Raw genomic sequence first — 15,752 nt, 5'->3', positions numbered from 1 at the left:
TTTGCTTTTTATTTCTGAAATCTTCACAGCTATTTCTTGCATTGTTGTAAAAGCTCGTTGGTCCACCTACATGACCCCTGAAATTTTCCGATGCTTTCTTCCAATTTATAAACCCCGACTTTGTGAAAACGTTCGATCCAAAGTGGTTACCATTGTTTGAAGATTTGAAAAGAAAACAATGGAAACAAAATGCAACATCCTTCTCCACACTATACTCTAACCAATCATACTTGCTATACCATGCTTTTAGAAATGATCGCCTATCCGGATTTTTGCGATAACTATGACCAACTAAACGATTACGACCTCTCGACAAATATGCCCATCGTATTTTATCACCAATTTCAGGGGTACCATATGACTTAATTGGTCTCCGAATTCCGAGGTCGACAACCACATTTGCTAGATCAAAGATTTCCGGAACATTTGCCTACAACAATGAAAATAAAACAAACTATGAGGAAACAAACTAGAAAATAAAACAAACTATAAGGAAACAAAACTCAAGATAAATGGGGGAAATTCAACCCGTGCCATCTTGTGTGCTTCTTCTTCTGCTGCCTCAGCGGCCTCCTCTTCTTCAATCCAGGCAGCCAGGTCAGCCTCGTTGCTGGAGTCCATCGAAGGCGGCCGCCAGGTTAAGCAGAGATTAGGGAGAGCGCAGTGCCCAGTGCTGCAGCGCCGTGGAGAGGGGCGGGCGAGCAGAGGACGGGCGGCCGTGGGGGCGGTCTGGAACGGGCACAGTGGCCGACGGGCTGAGGGCGGCGGCCGGGATCGAGGCGTGGCGGCGCGTGCGGGAGCGAGCGAGGGCGACAGAGTTGGGGATTAGGTCGGGGCGTCGGGCTCGTTGCCTATTTCCGTTCGTGCGGGACAGCGAGAGAGCGATGGTGATTTTTTTCCCAAAAAAATGAGCAGGGTCGGTTGCCCAGGCACCCCTGGCTGTGCCGATAGCATGGCGGCCGTCAGCGCCTTGTGCATTTCCTACAGTGATTGCTACATACAAGCATGCGTCGACATACCCCTAACGAGGCGCACATTAGGATCCGTCGTAGCAAGTAATGTCCGGTACCAATTGTGACTGTAGCACGGAGCTGTATCTGCCACGTCTGAACTAGCTCCGTTTATCGTCATGCGCCATGAGAAAAGAAAATCACTGGGGCCTGCCTAAGCTGTTGTAGTGTCCTCGAGATCATTAGGACTGAATCTTATATTGATAGGACTTGAGAGGAAAAAATTTGGCTTTCAAAACTGGTACTCTGGTACAGTACTTGTCAAACTCACGAAGCTGCCATGCCTAGAAATATCAGATACTCCGATCACCTATCACGAAAAAGGCTAGTAACTCAACTTTTTGTGCCATTTGAATTACTGTATACATTAGTCCTGAACGGCGGCATCCTGGAACGCATGGAGGCCATCCGCTGCATGTACCGATGGGCGCCGCTCGCCGGGAACATCGGAGGCGCCGACGCCGGCATGCCGCCACCAGTCGTCCACATCATCTGTACCCGCAGCTGCAGCGACTTGAGGTAGTCGATCGCCTCGTCCAGCATCGACGCCTTGTCCGTCTGATCCAAGAAGCGTAGAACAGAACGAGATGATCATCAGACCGACCGATCGTCACTACTAAGAAGTAAGAACTGATCATAATACCCTAACAGAGCTTGTAGAGAGATCAGGATTACCGTACTTTGTTGCAGTGGGGAATGAGTTCTTGCAGAGCCCTCATCTTCTCGTTGATCCTGTCCCTCCTCATCTGCATCCATCAGATGATCCAAGACAGGGTCACCAGTCAGCACTAAGCAATGGCGGCAAGAGCAAGAAGATTCCAAGGAAGACGAAGGTATTTAATCAGGTACGTACCCTCTCCGAGAGGTTGTGCACTTGGGCGGCGCGCCGCCGTTTGCCCGTCGACGGCTCCGGCTGGCACTTAGTGTCGGCAGCGGAATCGGACTCCACGTCCCGCTTAACCTCGCTGGGGCTCCCGGCGGCGTCTCTCTGCTTCCGCTTGCCTGTACTGCTGCGGCCGGCGTCTGCCGGCGTTTGGCAGAAGATCTCCGAGAAGAGCTCCATCTCGGGTGAGCTGTCATCGTCTACGAAGGCCGCCTCGAGCCCCCGCACCGACAGCGGCGGCGGCTGGCTCCGCCACTGGACGTTGCTGTTGGACCACAGCAGCTCGACGAGGCCGTCGTCTTGGGCGCTGCAGCAACGCACCGGAACATGGACTGTCAGATTGATTGGCTGGTCCAAGAAAAAATACGAAAGATGAATCAGGAGGTGTATGAACCACGATGGCTCAAAGGCGTCTCCATTGTTGGTGCTCCAGGTCCAATCAGCAGGGACGAACTGGTCCATGGCTCCTCGCTCCTCAGATCACCACCGCCGCCACGAGTATTCCCCTGCCTGCCTGCCGCCGACGACACACTGCCTAACTGGTGGAATGCCCAATGAGCTGCAGCAGTAGCAGCATATATACACTGTGGAGTGAACTGGATGGATCGACAGCGCCAGAGAAGAACCAGTACCATCACTTCACATTACGTACTACTCCTCGGAAACAGTCAAACAGGACCATCATCTTACGAATTCAGAGTCCAATTACCATGTCGGTAACCCGCCACCGCACTTGCAGGTCACTGTTCCGGAAAGATATGAGAGATCTCGGTACTCTGTCAGGCCGCATTTTCAAAGAGATTAGCGTGGCACGTCCATGTCGAGCCAACTCATGCTCTCCAAGGAGCACTGCACACACGCACGTTTGACATGTTCAGCTTCGGCGGCCAAGTTTGGGAGCATGCACCTACAGTAACATGCATGCATGTCACGCGTGAAGTGAAGCTGAAGCTCTCGCGAGAAGGTAGCAAGAGATCCTGGGGACGCATCCAGCGGCGGCCGGCGAAGGTGTCAACTGTTTCAAATCATGCACCTCGCGCGTCCACATCGACGATTCCAGGCCTACCAAGAGCATAATTCTTGCTGTGTTATTCAGATAACGGGCAATGGCAGCGACAGTCAAAGTTTTTACTAGTTGACCACCAAGTACCGCTAGTTGGCCACTGAATTAAAAAAAAAACATCCAAAGAAAAACGGAAACATGAAACAAAAATCAAACGATCACGGCACTGAAACATCGCCCAACCTTTCACACTTTTTCTAACCATGGTGTCACTCCTACATCGTACTTTAGTTGGACAGATTATTTTTTCTCACGGTTTTGCTATGTCTCAGTCAACTAAGATTTTCTTAAGTCTAAGTCACTTACAAAAAAGTACTTGAGTTGCACTTTTCTGTTAAAAAAGTGCAATTGCACTTTTCTGCCAGAAATATGCAACTGGACTGAGTTGCACTTTTCTTTGAACTGCAGCTGCACTTTTCTGAGGTGACTGAGATTTAAGAAAATCTCAGTCAACTGAGACATAGACACACCCTTTTTCTCAAGGTTGTAGTTGGACAGACTATGACAAATCATCTTCCACTTCCTTTTTTCGAAAAGGGGCAAAACTTAGACTCCGCATCGCCAGATGCACACATCCATCTTTACTAAAAAAATGTATTAAGTATTATCATTATTTCACTATATAGGACACATAATAATTTGTAATATTCTCGACTAAACATCTCTTGTGCGGACACTATAAAATGGAGAACCTGCCTTACATAAAATCTATAGAATAGGGATAGGCATTGAAAATTGCTTTCGAAAAAATAAATAAATTGCAACAAAGATAAAATAGAAAAAAATCCAAAATAGAATGAACACAATGTTAACCAGAAAGAAACACATTTCTTCTTACATAAAAGCTATGGATAAGTCATATATTCACCATCACTCTCTTTGGAAAATGGTGAAAACATGCTTAATGACGGAAAAGGGGAAAAAATTAAATCTGTGGCATATTTTCCTAAATTTGTTGCAATTAATTTTTATTGGAGGAAGTATCAAATATAGAAGTCCTAGTCACCATCAACCCACATTGGGAGAAAGGGAAAAACTAAACAAAGGGAAATAGAAATAAATGAATTGATTCTCGTGCCTACCTTGCTTTCACCAATTCCTTCTAGTACAAAACAGATGTGGCTTCAAAACAGATCCTCAAGGTGCTATTCATACAATTTATCCCTCTTATTTGTAGAGCTTAAGAAAAAACTAGTGAAACAACTTTGTTGGAGAAATGCTTGGTAGGCTTAAGGCTCATATAAAAAAATTGCCGCGGCTCAGTCAACAACGAGTTGAATTTGTGACGGTCGATTGCATTGTTGGCCTTGTTGGCCTTGGCTTAACCCGTAGAGCATGGCACCTACGCCACAAGAACATGGCAACATAGGTAACATGACATAACCAATATTAACACAAGTTTTTCACACAAATCAAAATCACAAACAAATACAAATCCATTGATGCCACGCCTTTCCGAGGCAGCGGTGGTGCCAGTAACTCGTAATGAATGATAGCCACTGTAAAGTCCCTTCAGCAAAGGTCTCAAAGAAAAAAAAATTCCATGACCCATAAAGGAAAAAGGGAGAAGAGGAAAGGGGGGAAATGCTCTCATGCCCTCAACTTGAATTCTTCCATATCGCCAAAAACATCTTCAACTTGAAAATAGATCTATGGGACTGATCTGGTCCACGGTATCATACTCTGAGTGGTAGAGCTAGCATACAACCAATGGTGTCAATGGCACAATTGATATTATTTTTCTTACAATCTTTTTTGAGAAATAGAAAAAGATCTTAACAGTGGTAATACTACCTGCAAATGACACAAAATGCTTGTTTGTCCTGGCTTTGTCATGTTATTCTCTTACGGGACAGATTCATATTATGCGGTTGAAAGACAGCTGAAATTCGAATAGCTCCAAAACTTCTTGATCATGTCGATTTTCTATCGTACTAATGCTCCTTGTGGAAGTATCTCAAGTCCGCTCGATTGCATTGTTTGGCTTAGCTTGATCAGTAACGTACGAGTACTAAGCGCACGAGATCAACAAGACAATTGTCGTAAGAAAGGTAAAATAGCACAATCGATAGAGGTCGCCTGTTCTACACCTAGCTTCTATCTCCACCTCTTCTCTTCCATAAAGTCAGTTTCCCCTCCTCTGGCCGGTCTTGTTGGCGCCGGGAGGGGTGGGAATCCGATCTATGAGTTGAATTTTAATAATCCTAATATCAAACAAGGTCTTATGAGGCGATTCAAATCTTGCGGTTGACAGTTTCTCACGTCTAAAACCAAGAAATTCTACCAGTAACGTTAGGGAACATCGAGGTTTTCACCATCGATTTGTGCTCCTAGAGAATACATCTGTGACACAAATCTTGGAGAACAAAACAAAGTTGAATTATCTAGCATCCCATGTAAAAAGACATATCCCTAATGTGTCCAGTACATTTTCTCTAAAACAATATGAAGATGTGTATATTTTTTTTCTCGATAATGCTCCATTTGGTATACATCTCGCAGTACACGACTTCTAGATGAGTGAACGCATATATTGAGCCCAATTAAAACAAGAGCACAGCCAAGATCAACTTATAAATGATCGAAATAGATTTTTATCTCGTACCATGAGTGATTGCAACAAACTGAATATTACGAATATTACAAAATGGCGTGTAAAAAAAATTCAATGTATTTTTGCTCTAGCTAAGACACTTCACTATATATACTGCAATACGTAATACTCCCCAAAAAGAAGCATCTCTCATTTTTGCACTAAGCTAATTAGCTTATTTAATCAGCCACGGCGCCATGAGAATTGGCTAGCTAGCCGTTGATGTTCGGAGTAGTTGTTCCTAGGAAGACGCCCCACTTGGGCTCGCCGACCTGCGCGCCGACGCCAGCCGGCTGGTCCACCGCTGTCGTCCTCTCCATCCCCGCCCCGGCGACGGCGGGCACCCTCGAGCCCGGCTCCGAGTGCACCTGCACCGACGTCGACGACGGCGCCCTGACCTGGAACGGGTTGAACAGCGACGCCCACACGCTGACCTGCTCCTGCCGCGTCGCGCCGACGTACGGCGGCACCAGCGCTGGGATGCCTCCGGCCGGGACAGCCAGCGCCGGCGGCGCGCCGCCGATCCACGGCATCGACGCGATCCCGCCGCCAGCCGCCGGGAGCGGGAAGACCCCCGGGAACCGCAGGCCGCCCGTTAGCGCCGGCAGCGGCAGCCACTTCCCGGCGCCGAGCGCCTCGTCCCCGCGCTCCCACGTGGCGGACGATCCCTCCGGAGACGCCGCTGCTGCATCGGGCACGTCCATCGGCATCTCCATCGCCGTCGCCGGCGCCGTCGCTATTGTCGCCGTGCTGGCTACAGGCCGCGCCATGGCGCCGTGCACAAAGAAGACGAGGCAGAGCGTCGCGGCAACAGTGAACGTGCGGCAGCGGCGGTCCACCATCGTCGAGGTTGCTTGGTACGGCGGTGAACTCCTGGCGCTGTTGCTGCTGCTGCATGGCCGAGCTTTCTTAGGCCGTATATGTAGGAGACCACGGCGAGGTTTAGGTTGGGGTTTGTAGAGTACGTATCTGCAGGAGGAAACGCATGTAGATGTGTAGTGTTTGATGGTGGGTTTGACCACTGTCAGGTTGGGAGCGCAGCGTACGTAGTAACCTGGAGAGAGGTTGGTTGCTGGATCGGTTGGGTCATGCAATGGCCGTGCTCGAAATGCGTCATAAAAAAAAAATCTTTACTAAGTTCGTTAAGACGCTGCAACCAGGGAAAACTCCATTAGTCAACAATCACTATATCCCATGCTTAGAAATTTGAAGAAAATGTTTAACCGTCTTGCCCAAAAGTAAGGGAATGCACTTATGTATATAGATTATACTGTTGTATATACTCCCTCCGTTCTTTTTTAATTGACTCAGATTTAGTACAACTTTCTACTAAATTTGAGTCAATTAAAAAGGAACGGAGGGAGTAGATGATATAGTTGCTTGAAGTTGGTTTAACCTACGGATGTCCACCCCTTAAAATATGGAGAAGAACAAATGGCTTGAAGCTAGAAGAGTAGAGATATTTGTTCTAATATTTATGTTATTTTGAATAACCACACTAAAGGCATCTCCAGCGGCCCGACGCATTCCAATCACCTAAAGTCATCGGTTGCGTCAGTTTGGGTCGGGTCGCCGAAAGAAAATCAGCCGAATAGGCCCATGTCTCCGTTTGCGCAGGGGCTAGCCTAGCGAGCCGACACATTTCTTTTCTTTAGGCCGTCAAGGTCGTTAATGGCGATTACTGGTTCCGGGCGGGGGCAGTGGATTCCCGCACGCTTGGCTGCCGTTTCGCGTGCGCGGGAAACAGAACACTGGTTCCCGTCTGTCCTGCCTATATAATGGCCAGCAGGGCAAACCCTAATTGTAATCCTATCTACAAAACATGGTCGACTAGACCGCACCTGGAGCCGCTTTTCCGCCAGCACCCGCTATCCGGATGATCCGGACAGAGCGAAGCTCGAAGCGCGGGTCGCGTTCGAGGCGGAGCAGGCATACACCTACGGCCGTGAGTACGAGCTCTACGGGGCCTAACAGGAGGGCATAAGGGAGGTGGTGGAGGCGGTGGCGCATGTGGTCATCGCCTTGGAGGACGAGCGGGTGTTCCTCGAGTCGCTCCACCGTTAGCCTCCATCGGCAACCCACGCCAACATCGAGGCGGTCAATGCCAAGCTCGTCGAGGCTACGGGAGTCATAGGAAGCCATGGGCCTCCTAGGGGGCCCAGATCGCGGACATCGTCTACCTTGATGATGATGTTCGAGCTGGAGCAGCAGCCCAATACCATGTCTACCCTCCACCACCAAGCTACCGATAGCGGGTGTGTCAGTCGCCAGAAGGAGCACAACGCTCGGAGACCGCCTCACCGCCACCGTCATTGAGGATGCAGGCTTTCTCACCCAGGCAGCGGCGAGGGTAGGGACGCGAGGAGGGGGTGGCTGAGTGGTTAGGGTTTGGTCGCCCGAGCCGCCCCAAGAGAGGAGTGGCGCAAGCGGAGTTCATTATTTGCGTGCTCGGAAAAAATCCTTGTAATTCAATCTATTTTGAACAAAGGGATGATTGAGTTCCTCTCTACATAAGAAAACTTGGGAGAGATACTACCCGACCAATGGCTGGTGGCGGCGAGTGCCAATGGCTACGGTGGCGGCGGTCGTACATACACTGAACAACACTACGTTCTCTCTCTGTCCTGACCTTCCATGGCAGCCTAAATTCAGCAATTTACACGTACTACTATCATTAGCTTTTTTCTATCCCGTGGCCTCTGTCCACAACCCGCCCGATCCTTGTTGTCACGCTCCTACCGGCGTCGAGCCGTCGCTGCTCCTCCGTCGTCCCTCCGCCACAATGAAGAAATCAGGAAGGCTAATTGGCATAGGTGGAGAGTGGAGACAAGGGAGAAGCCAGCGAACGACGTCGGCCAACGTAGCCAGATCCGCCATGGGAGCACATCGCATCGCACCACGAGCCTCTTGGGTGGTCGCTTGCGTCCTCTAGCCTGGATCTGGAGAGAGAATTTGCGGCGGCGAAGGGGAACATGCGTCGGAGGCCGGAAACGGGCCTAGCGGGCCTAAACCGGGTTTTCTGGAGGCCTTTTGGTGCGGGACGCGAAATCCGTCCGCGTCTTTTTTTCTCTCGGTGGATTAGTCCCATACCGGAAGTTTTGTAAAAACGTGACCAGTTTATAAGACGAAATCCTGCAAACGCTATCGCCACCACGGGAAGGTGCACGGCTGTCAGCTGCGAAAGATGCCAAAGAGCACAAAAAAAGAGGCACAGCCCAGCCATGATCATGCACAGATAAAATGTGTTCGCATGGCGACAAAAAAATGCAGTGAAAAGATCTTCCCCAGATAGCGGGATGCACAGTCGTAAAAAAAAAGCGCAAATTGCATCTTCCTGTGGTGGCATGCCCTAGACATTAGGGCCTGGCTTTTTGTTTTTTAATTTCAATTTTTTTTGCTAAATACAATGACCCAGTTGGTTGTCTTGCGTATCTGACAAAGCGTTTTTTAATTTCAATTTTTTTTGCTAAATACAATGACCCAGTTGGTTGTCTTGCGTATCTGACAAAGCGTCCATGTCAATGATATTGCAGCTTCGGAACATCTTCTGATGCTACTGCTTCTCTTCATTATCATTTGGCCATCTGCATTGACATTTGCAATTGGCAAGTAGACCATTATATGGACGGACAACACTTCAGTTCTTCTCAAGGGTTTGCCACCATTATATGGCCTGACAAATATAACATATTCCTGCTGCAAAAACGGGGATGAGAATAAGTACATTTTCTACAGATTTTAGAGTGGCTGTCACTCGAAAGCTAGGATCGGGATGAGAGTGTTAGGGAAAAACGATGAACAGAGGCTAGGGTTTTTGTGCTACTCAAGCTTTTCTGCTCGTTTCTACTTCCTTTTATTCAGCTTATAGAAGGGAAAACGTGACCACGATCTCCACGTTCGTGCCATCCCACGAACAGATCGAGTGCCGCGTGAGACTCGCTCCGAGTCGTTGCCAAAACGATCGGAGCTAAACACTAGCTTACAACGGCTAAGACTAAACCTGACGAAACTGAAACCTGACGAAACTGAAACTAAGTAACAGCAGCTGGGTTTATTCAACAATCACCCCCCAAACGCTGCTGCTCTACTGAATCTTGCCCATGTCGATCTTGTCTCGCAGCTCCTGGAATCGGACTCGCCCAAGGGGCATCATCAGAATGTCCGCGAGTTGCTCAACAGTATTGGTGTACTCGACGTCGATCTTGGTATCTTCCACACACTCCCGAATGAAGTGATAGCGGACGTCGATGTGCTTGCTTCGATCGTGGTACACCGGGTTCTTGCAGAGAGATATTGCAGACTTGTTGTCCACCTTGATCATCGCTGGAGCTGGTTCCTCTCCGGTCAGATCAGCTAGTAGACGTGAGACCCTGGCATGCCGCTGTGGTGGCGGCGATGTACTTAGCCTCGCACGTGGAGAGTGCCACCACCTTCTGCTTCGTGGATTGCCAGCTAACTGGACAGCTGTCGAGGAAGAAGAGCACGCCGAATGTGCTCTTGCGGTCGTCGAGGTCGCCGGCCATGTCGCTGTCGCTGTAGCCGATGAGGTGCTCGTCCGTGAGCGGGCCGTGACCCATGAAGCAGCCCAGCATGCGCGTGCCTGCAACATACCGTAGTATGTGCTTCACCGCCGCCAGATGCTCGACGGTGGGCTTCTCCATGTAGCGGCTCACGTATCCCACGGCGAAGGCGATGTCCGGCCGCGTGTGTACAAGGTAGTGCAGGCCGCCGACGATGCTCCTGTATGCCGTGGCATCCGTTCCCGCCGCCGTGCTGCGTTTGCTCAATTTGAGCCTTGCCTCCATGGGTGACGTGCTCGCTTTGCAGCCCTTCATCCCGGCCTGCTCCAGGAGTTTGTCAGCGTATGCCATTTGCGCGATGGCGATGTCGTCCTTGTCCTGACGCACTTCGATGCCGAGGTAGTAGCTGAGCAAGCCCAGGTCGCTCATGCGAAACTCATTCTGCATCTCAGCCCATCATCGGCGCCGGTGATGATGAGGTCGTCAACGTACACCCCCACAAGGAGTCGCCCTGGCCCTTGACCCCGCGTGTAGACATCGTGGTCTGAGATACTGCGACAGAACCCGAGCGCGTCGAGCGTCGTGTCCAGCTTCGCGTTCCACGCTCGTGGCGCCTACCGGAGACCATAAAGGGCTTTGTGAAGCCGCATTACCTTGGTCTCCTGTCCGTCGACGACGAACCCTGGAGGTTGCACCACGTACACCTCTTCCTGCAGCTCGCCGTTCAAGAAGGCGGACTTGACGTCCATGTGATGCACGGCCCATCCGCGGCGCGCGGCGAGGGCAAGCATGAGCTGCACGGACTCCAGCCGTGCGACAGGCACGAAGACTTCCTTGAAGTCGATGCCCTGCTGCTGCACGTAGCCCTTGGCTATGAGGCGCGCCTTATGCTTGACGACGACACCGTTCGAGTCCTTCTTGAGCTTGTAAACCCACTTCATGCCAATCGGGCGGTGTCCAGGCACAGGGTTGACGAGGGACCAAGTGTTGTTATCCTCGATGGAGGCAAGCTCTTCGTGCATGGCGCGCCTCCACAATTCCTCCTTCTTAGCCTCGGCTAGCGTGCGTGGCTCGTCACCCGTTGTCAGGTGCAGTTCCTCGCTGTCCATGTCAAGGACATAGTCATCGAGTTGCTTGTTAGGCATGACGATACCTTGCTTGCCGCGCGTGATCATCGGATGCCCTCCTCGCGCTGCAGGGTGCGCGTGTGCTGCAGTGCTCGCTGCCGATCCTCGCGAAGTTGCCGGTGCCGATGAAGCTCGAGTAGGTGGAGTTGGTGGCGTAGGCGATCCTTGATTGGAGACGCCCGCAGGTGAGGGCGTTGGAGTTGCATGGGAGTGTGCCCGCTCAGCTGCCGGTACAGTGTTGGCAGCCGCTGGCACAGAGGTGCCGTGCACCAGGTACTCCACGGTGAACGGCGTGTTCACCGCCGTGGTCTCCTCCTCGCTCCAGTTCCAAGAGGCGTCTTCGTCGAACACCACGTCGCGTGTGACGTGCACATGCTTCGCCGCCGGATCGTACACGCGGTAGGCTTTCGAGCCAACCTCGTACCCGATGAACACCATCGCGATCGTCAAGTTTCTTCAGCTGCGGCCGTGCACTCCTCACGTGCGCCACGCAGCCAAAAGTGTGCAGGAAGTGCACGTCGGGCTTTCACCCGAACCTGGCCTCATACGGCGTCATGCCGGAGACGCTCCGCGTAAAGGAGTAGTTCAGGACGAAGATCTTCTGAGCATGGCCTCGCCGCATCGGTCGGTTCGGAGGGTGCGCAGTCTCCGGCCAGATTCATTCTCTGCCAGCGCCTGGAAGCGAATGATCGCCTGGGCCGCCTCGTCCTTGGATGCCAGGAGCGACGCCGACATATACCTGTTGTGGTCATCGACCAACAGGAGGAAGTACCGGCGCTCTCCAGGAGTGGATGGCGCGATGGGGCCGCACAGATCCCCATGTACCAACTTGAGCGAATCGTCCGCCCGGAACCTCGCCTTCTGCGGGAACGGCATGCGTCGCTGTTTGCCGGCGAGGCACGCCTCGCAGAGCTGCTCCACCAGCTCGATGGGTGGCATCCCTCACACCAGATCGCCACGCACCATCTTCTACATCGCATCGAAGTGGAGGTGGCCAAACCGGGCGTGCCAACGCCACGACGCTGAATCATGCTGAGCTGCAAGGCACACAGGTTGCACCGGCCGAATGGTGAGCTTGTATAGCCGGTTTGATGATCGCGATACCTTGACGATGAGCTGCTCATGTGCGTCGCGGATGGAGAGGATGCGGCGCCTGATCTTCACCTCGAACCAGTTTTTGTCCAACTGTCCGAGGCTTATCACGCTTGACTTGAGCGCTGGGATGTAGAAGACGTCGGTGAACGCGCGGTGCGCACCCCCGTCGATGGTGAACAGGACGGTGCCTCGTCCGTGGATTGCGACCACCAAGCCGTCTCCAAACCTCACCTTGTCGGAGACCTTTTCATCCAGCTCAGCGAAGGCGCTCTTGTCCCCCGTCATGTGGTTCGTGGCGCCGGAGTCCAGGTTCCATGCCAGATCCTGGACGTCCCCGGCGTGCATGGGCTGGAGCTTCGCCCTCTCCTCGTTGCAGAGGAAGTGCGAACCGGAGCGGATCGGGGCGTCTCCCGCGGCAGGGAATTCGCCTGTTTCGGCTGCCTCGGTGTGGACTCCACTCCAGGTTCCGTCACCTTGATGACGTGTGTCATCATCATGGCGGGATCGGCGTCCTCCTCGGCGGCGAGGTTCGCCATATCGCGCTACGCGTCGTCGCGCTTTTTCTTGCTACAGTCACGGGGCCAGTGGCCCTTTTTCTTGCAGTACATGCAGGTGTCGCGGTCGTCGTTGTCTCCCGCAGTGGGCGGTGTCGCTGGCTTCTGCTGAGCCTGGCCGCCCTTGCGCCTGGTGTCCGCGCGGTCGCGGCCTCCGTCGCTGCCACCGCTGCTGGAGCGGCCGCTGCTGGAGCCGCCGCTGCGGCCCAGCTTCCTCCTCTCCTCCCACTGTTGCTCAGTGAGAAGGAGTTGTCCTCCCGCCGTGCCTTGATCGTCGTCCAGGCGTTCCTCACCGCACGCAGGTGCCCGACCACCTCCTCGACGGTCATGGTGGACGGATCGAGCAGGGTCTGTATAAAGCGCTTTGGCACAACTGAAAGGAATTTTCTTACGATTTTCTCGTCGTTCACGGCGTCGCCGAAGGACCGCAGGGTCGAGGCGAGGTTCGAGATTCTCATCCCAAACTCGTCGACGCGCTCGCCGTCCTTGAAGACGATCGTCTCGAACTCGGTGTGGAGCCGTCGCACGCGCGCGTCGCGCACGCGGTCGCTCCCCTGGTTCTGCAGCTTGATGGCCTCCCAAGCCGCCTTCGCCGTCCCCTTTCCGATCAGCATCGGATGCATCTCGGGTGGGGTTGAGCGGAGCAGGGCCGCCAGAGCTTGCTTGTCCTCGCGACGGGACACGCCATCGTCCTCGATCGCGTCCCACAGGTATGCAGCCTAGAGGTTTACCTCCATGACCATGGACCAGTTGACGTACGCTGGAGCATCGGGAAGACGAGGCTGCCGCCCCCGCCGCTGATCTCCCGCACTACTTGTTGCTGAACGACGATCTCACCACCCGCCGATCTCCTCGTCCTGCTCCGGCCACAGCTTGGGGAGCGCACGCGCCGCGAGCCTCCCGCTGGTGACCTAGACGCAGACGGTGATGCGGATGGGGTCTTGACCTCCTTTGCAGGTGCAGGTGGTGGTTGTAGGATCGGAATGAGAGTGTTAGGGAAAAACGATGAACAGAGGCTAGGGTTTTTGTGCTGCTCAAACTGCCGCAGCTTTTCTGCTCGTTTCTACTTCCTTTTATTCAGCTTACAGAAGGGAAAACGTGACCACGATCTCCACGTTCGTGCCATCCCACGAACAGATCGAGGGCGGCGTGAGACTCGCTCCGAGTCGTTGCCAAAACGATCGGAGCTAAACACTAGCTTACAACGGCTAAGACTAAACCTGACGAAACTGAAACCTGACGAAACTGAACCTAAGTAACAGCAGCTGGGTTTATTCAACAGTGGCAAGGAGAATTGCTTTCACCGTGCACAAAGTAATGATACTTGGAAACACACACAAAAAAAAAGGAATTTGATGCCATTTAACAACCGCGGAAGTGCCAACTTGTAATATGATTTTCAAGAAACATATGCACTTTTCCCATCAGCAAATACGATTATAATTAAGACAAGGTTAAGGCAACGAACAACAAAGCCATACACCAAACTCACCAGGTTCATCAGCTTGGATACTTTTCTGTGTGTGCTTGCTAATTTGAGACTCCTCATTGTTCCGGAGATCAAAGATACTCATACTCATGTGAACCACTTACATAAACCAGCAATGAAGCATCTTCACCTCTCGTGGCATTGGTGTCTGCATCCATAGAGGAATCATCCTTTGACAAAAGCAATGCTACCTCATTTTGCCTGAAAGAAAGGAGAAAGTAATCAAAGTTAAGCCTTAATAGACTCCCCTGGTCAATTCCCATAAAAAGCATAGATGCGCACAGTGGAGAAGAAACCAAACCAAAAGCAGAACCTAAACAACAAGAAAGTGAACACACGATGAGCTAGCAGTGTGGTTAGAGCAAGCAGACGGTGAATGTACCATTTGATGCTAACTATGAACATAACACATGTCAATATAGCACTTCAAAACTAGCTGGCATGAGATATAATAATTTAACTGAGCATACCTTCTTCACAGACCAGGACGGAACTGAGCTTCAAACTTATGCATCAAATAGTAGTGTTACCCCATCTTGCTCTGCCGGTGTTCCTCCTTCAGGGCAGCTTAGAAGAGAAAAGACCGCAAATTCACTCTTACTTGACAAACAAAATGCAGCTGTCAAAAGCACACACATAAACATGAGAACTAGATTAAATATGCATGTTTGACCGAGGACATGGACCAGCAATTTGTATCATTACTGCCCGCAACAGTTTTTTCACATTGGTAACCAGGCTAAAACAACTACTTTAATTACAGGGAACTACTTTACCCAATTTGATGCAAGTGCGCAACTATTCGACCAGGAAAAACATTACCTTGCAGTATTATACCTGAAATGAGTTACTTCAGCTATCATTTGGTTTCCCTTGAAGATTTCCAAACTTATCTGAATGGTCATACTGGGCCTGCAGTACTTAAGGAGTTTAGTCGTGCAACCAGTAATAGAAGGTGTAACAAGGTTGCACTAGATCATTTTAACATGCCACCAGGTTAAGCAGCTTTATACTTCTCCATGATTGTAAAGACAAACTTTGGACCCACACATACAGATCAAAATATACTCAGCGAAATAGGAAGAGAATCAAAGAGGGTAGAGAATAGTTTATGCCAGAGAACCCAATGAAAGAAAACTATAATATTAAATATGACACAGGACATGTATCAACTACATTTAGAGGATAGCAGCAGATTATTTGATGCTTTCAAACATTATCACATGAATAAGATACAAACATAACCATAAGAAGAAAAATGAGCAACATAAACATAAAGAAGGATATAATGAAGATAACTTAAGTTATTTAGCATTGGCAGTATGGGGCAAAGGTATCGCGCCATAATATCATCAACGGGATGAAATTTCCTGCCGCAAAGTTGAACCTGAAGAGGTTAACAATATTGGGGTCAATCC

At 51.1% G+C, this 15,752-nt stretch overlaps 2 protein-coding genes and 1 long non-coding RNA gene across 3 annotated transcripts; all 3 read right to left on the bottom strand.

Moving 5' to 3' along the window:
* Positions 1 to 1,339: 1,339 nt before the first annotated feature.
* Positions 1,340 to 2,427, bottom strand: LOC124658104 (transcription factor PHYTOCHROME INTERACTING FACTOR-LIKE 13-like). Its single transcript, XM_047196540.1, has 4 exons — positions 2,288 to 2,427; positions 1,864 to 2,200; positions 1,691 to 1,756; positions 1,340 to 1,568 (listed from the first exon to the last, which is right to left on the bottom strand). The coding sequence occupies exons 1-4, from the start codon at positions 2,353 to 2,355 to the stop codon at positions 1,344 to 1,346; spliced, it is 696 nt and encodes a 231-aa protein (XP_047052496.1). The 5' UTR covers positions 2,356 to 2,427; the 3' UTR covers positions 1,340 to 1,343.
* A 3,334-nt stretch (positions 2,428 to 5,761) lies between these two features.
* Positions 5,762 to 7,691, bottom strand: LOC124656573. The gene is made up of 2 exons (XM_047195289.1): positions 7,522 to 7,691; positions 5,762 to 6,518 (listed from the first exon to the last, which is right to left on the bottom strand). The coding sequence occupies exons 1-2, from the start codon at positions 7,689 to 7,691 to the stop codon at positions 5,762 to 5,764; spliced, it is 927 nt and encodes a 308-aa protein (XP_047051245.1).
* A 1,315-nt stretch (positions 7,692 to 9,006) lies between these two features.
* Positions 9,007 to 15,511, bottom strand: LOC124651759. Its single transcript, XR_006987497.1, has 4 exons — positions 15,157 to 15,511; positions 14,805 to 14,953; positions 14,338 to 14,535; positions 9,007 to 9,242 (listed from the first exon to the last, which is right to left on the bottom strand). It is a non-coding gene; the product is annotated as an uncharacterized LOC124651759 (long non-coding RNA).
* Between the last annotated feature and the right edge of the window lie 241 nt (positions 15,512 to 15,752).

Source organism: Lolium rigidum, chromosome 5 (genome assembly GCF_022539505.1).
Source record: "Lolium rigidum isolate FL_2022 chromosome 5, APGP_CSIRO_Lrig_0.1, whole genome shotgun sequence".
Lineage (NCBI taxonomy): Eukaryota > Viridiplantae > Streptophyta > Magnoliopsida > Poales > Poaceae > Lolium > Lolium rigidum.
This window is presented reverse-complemented; position numbering and strand designations above follow the sequence as displayed.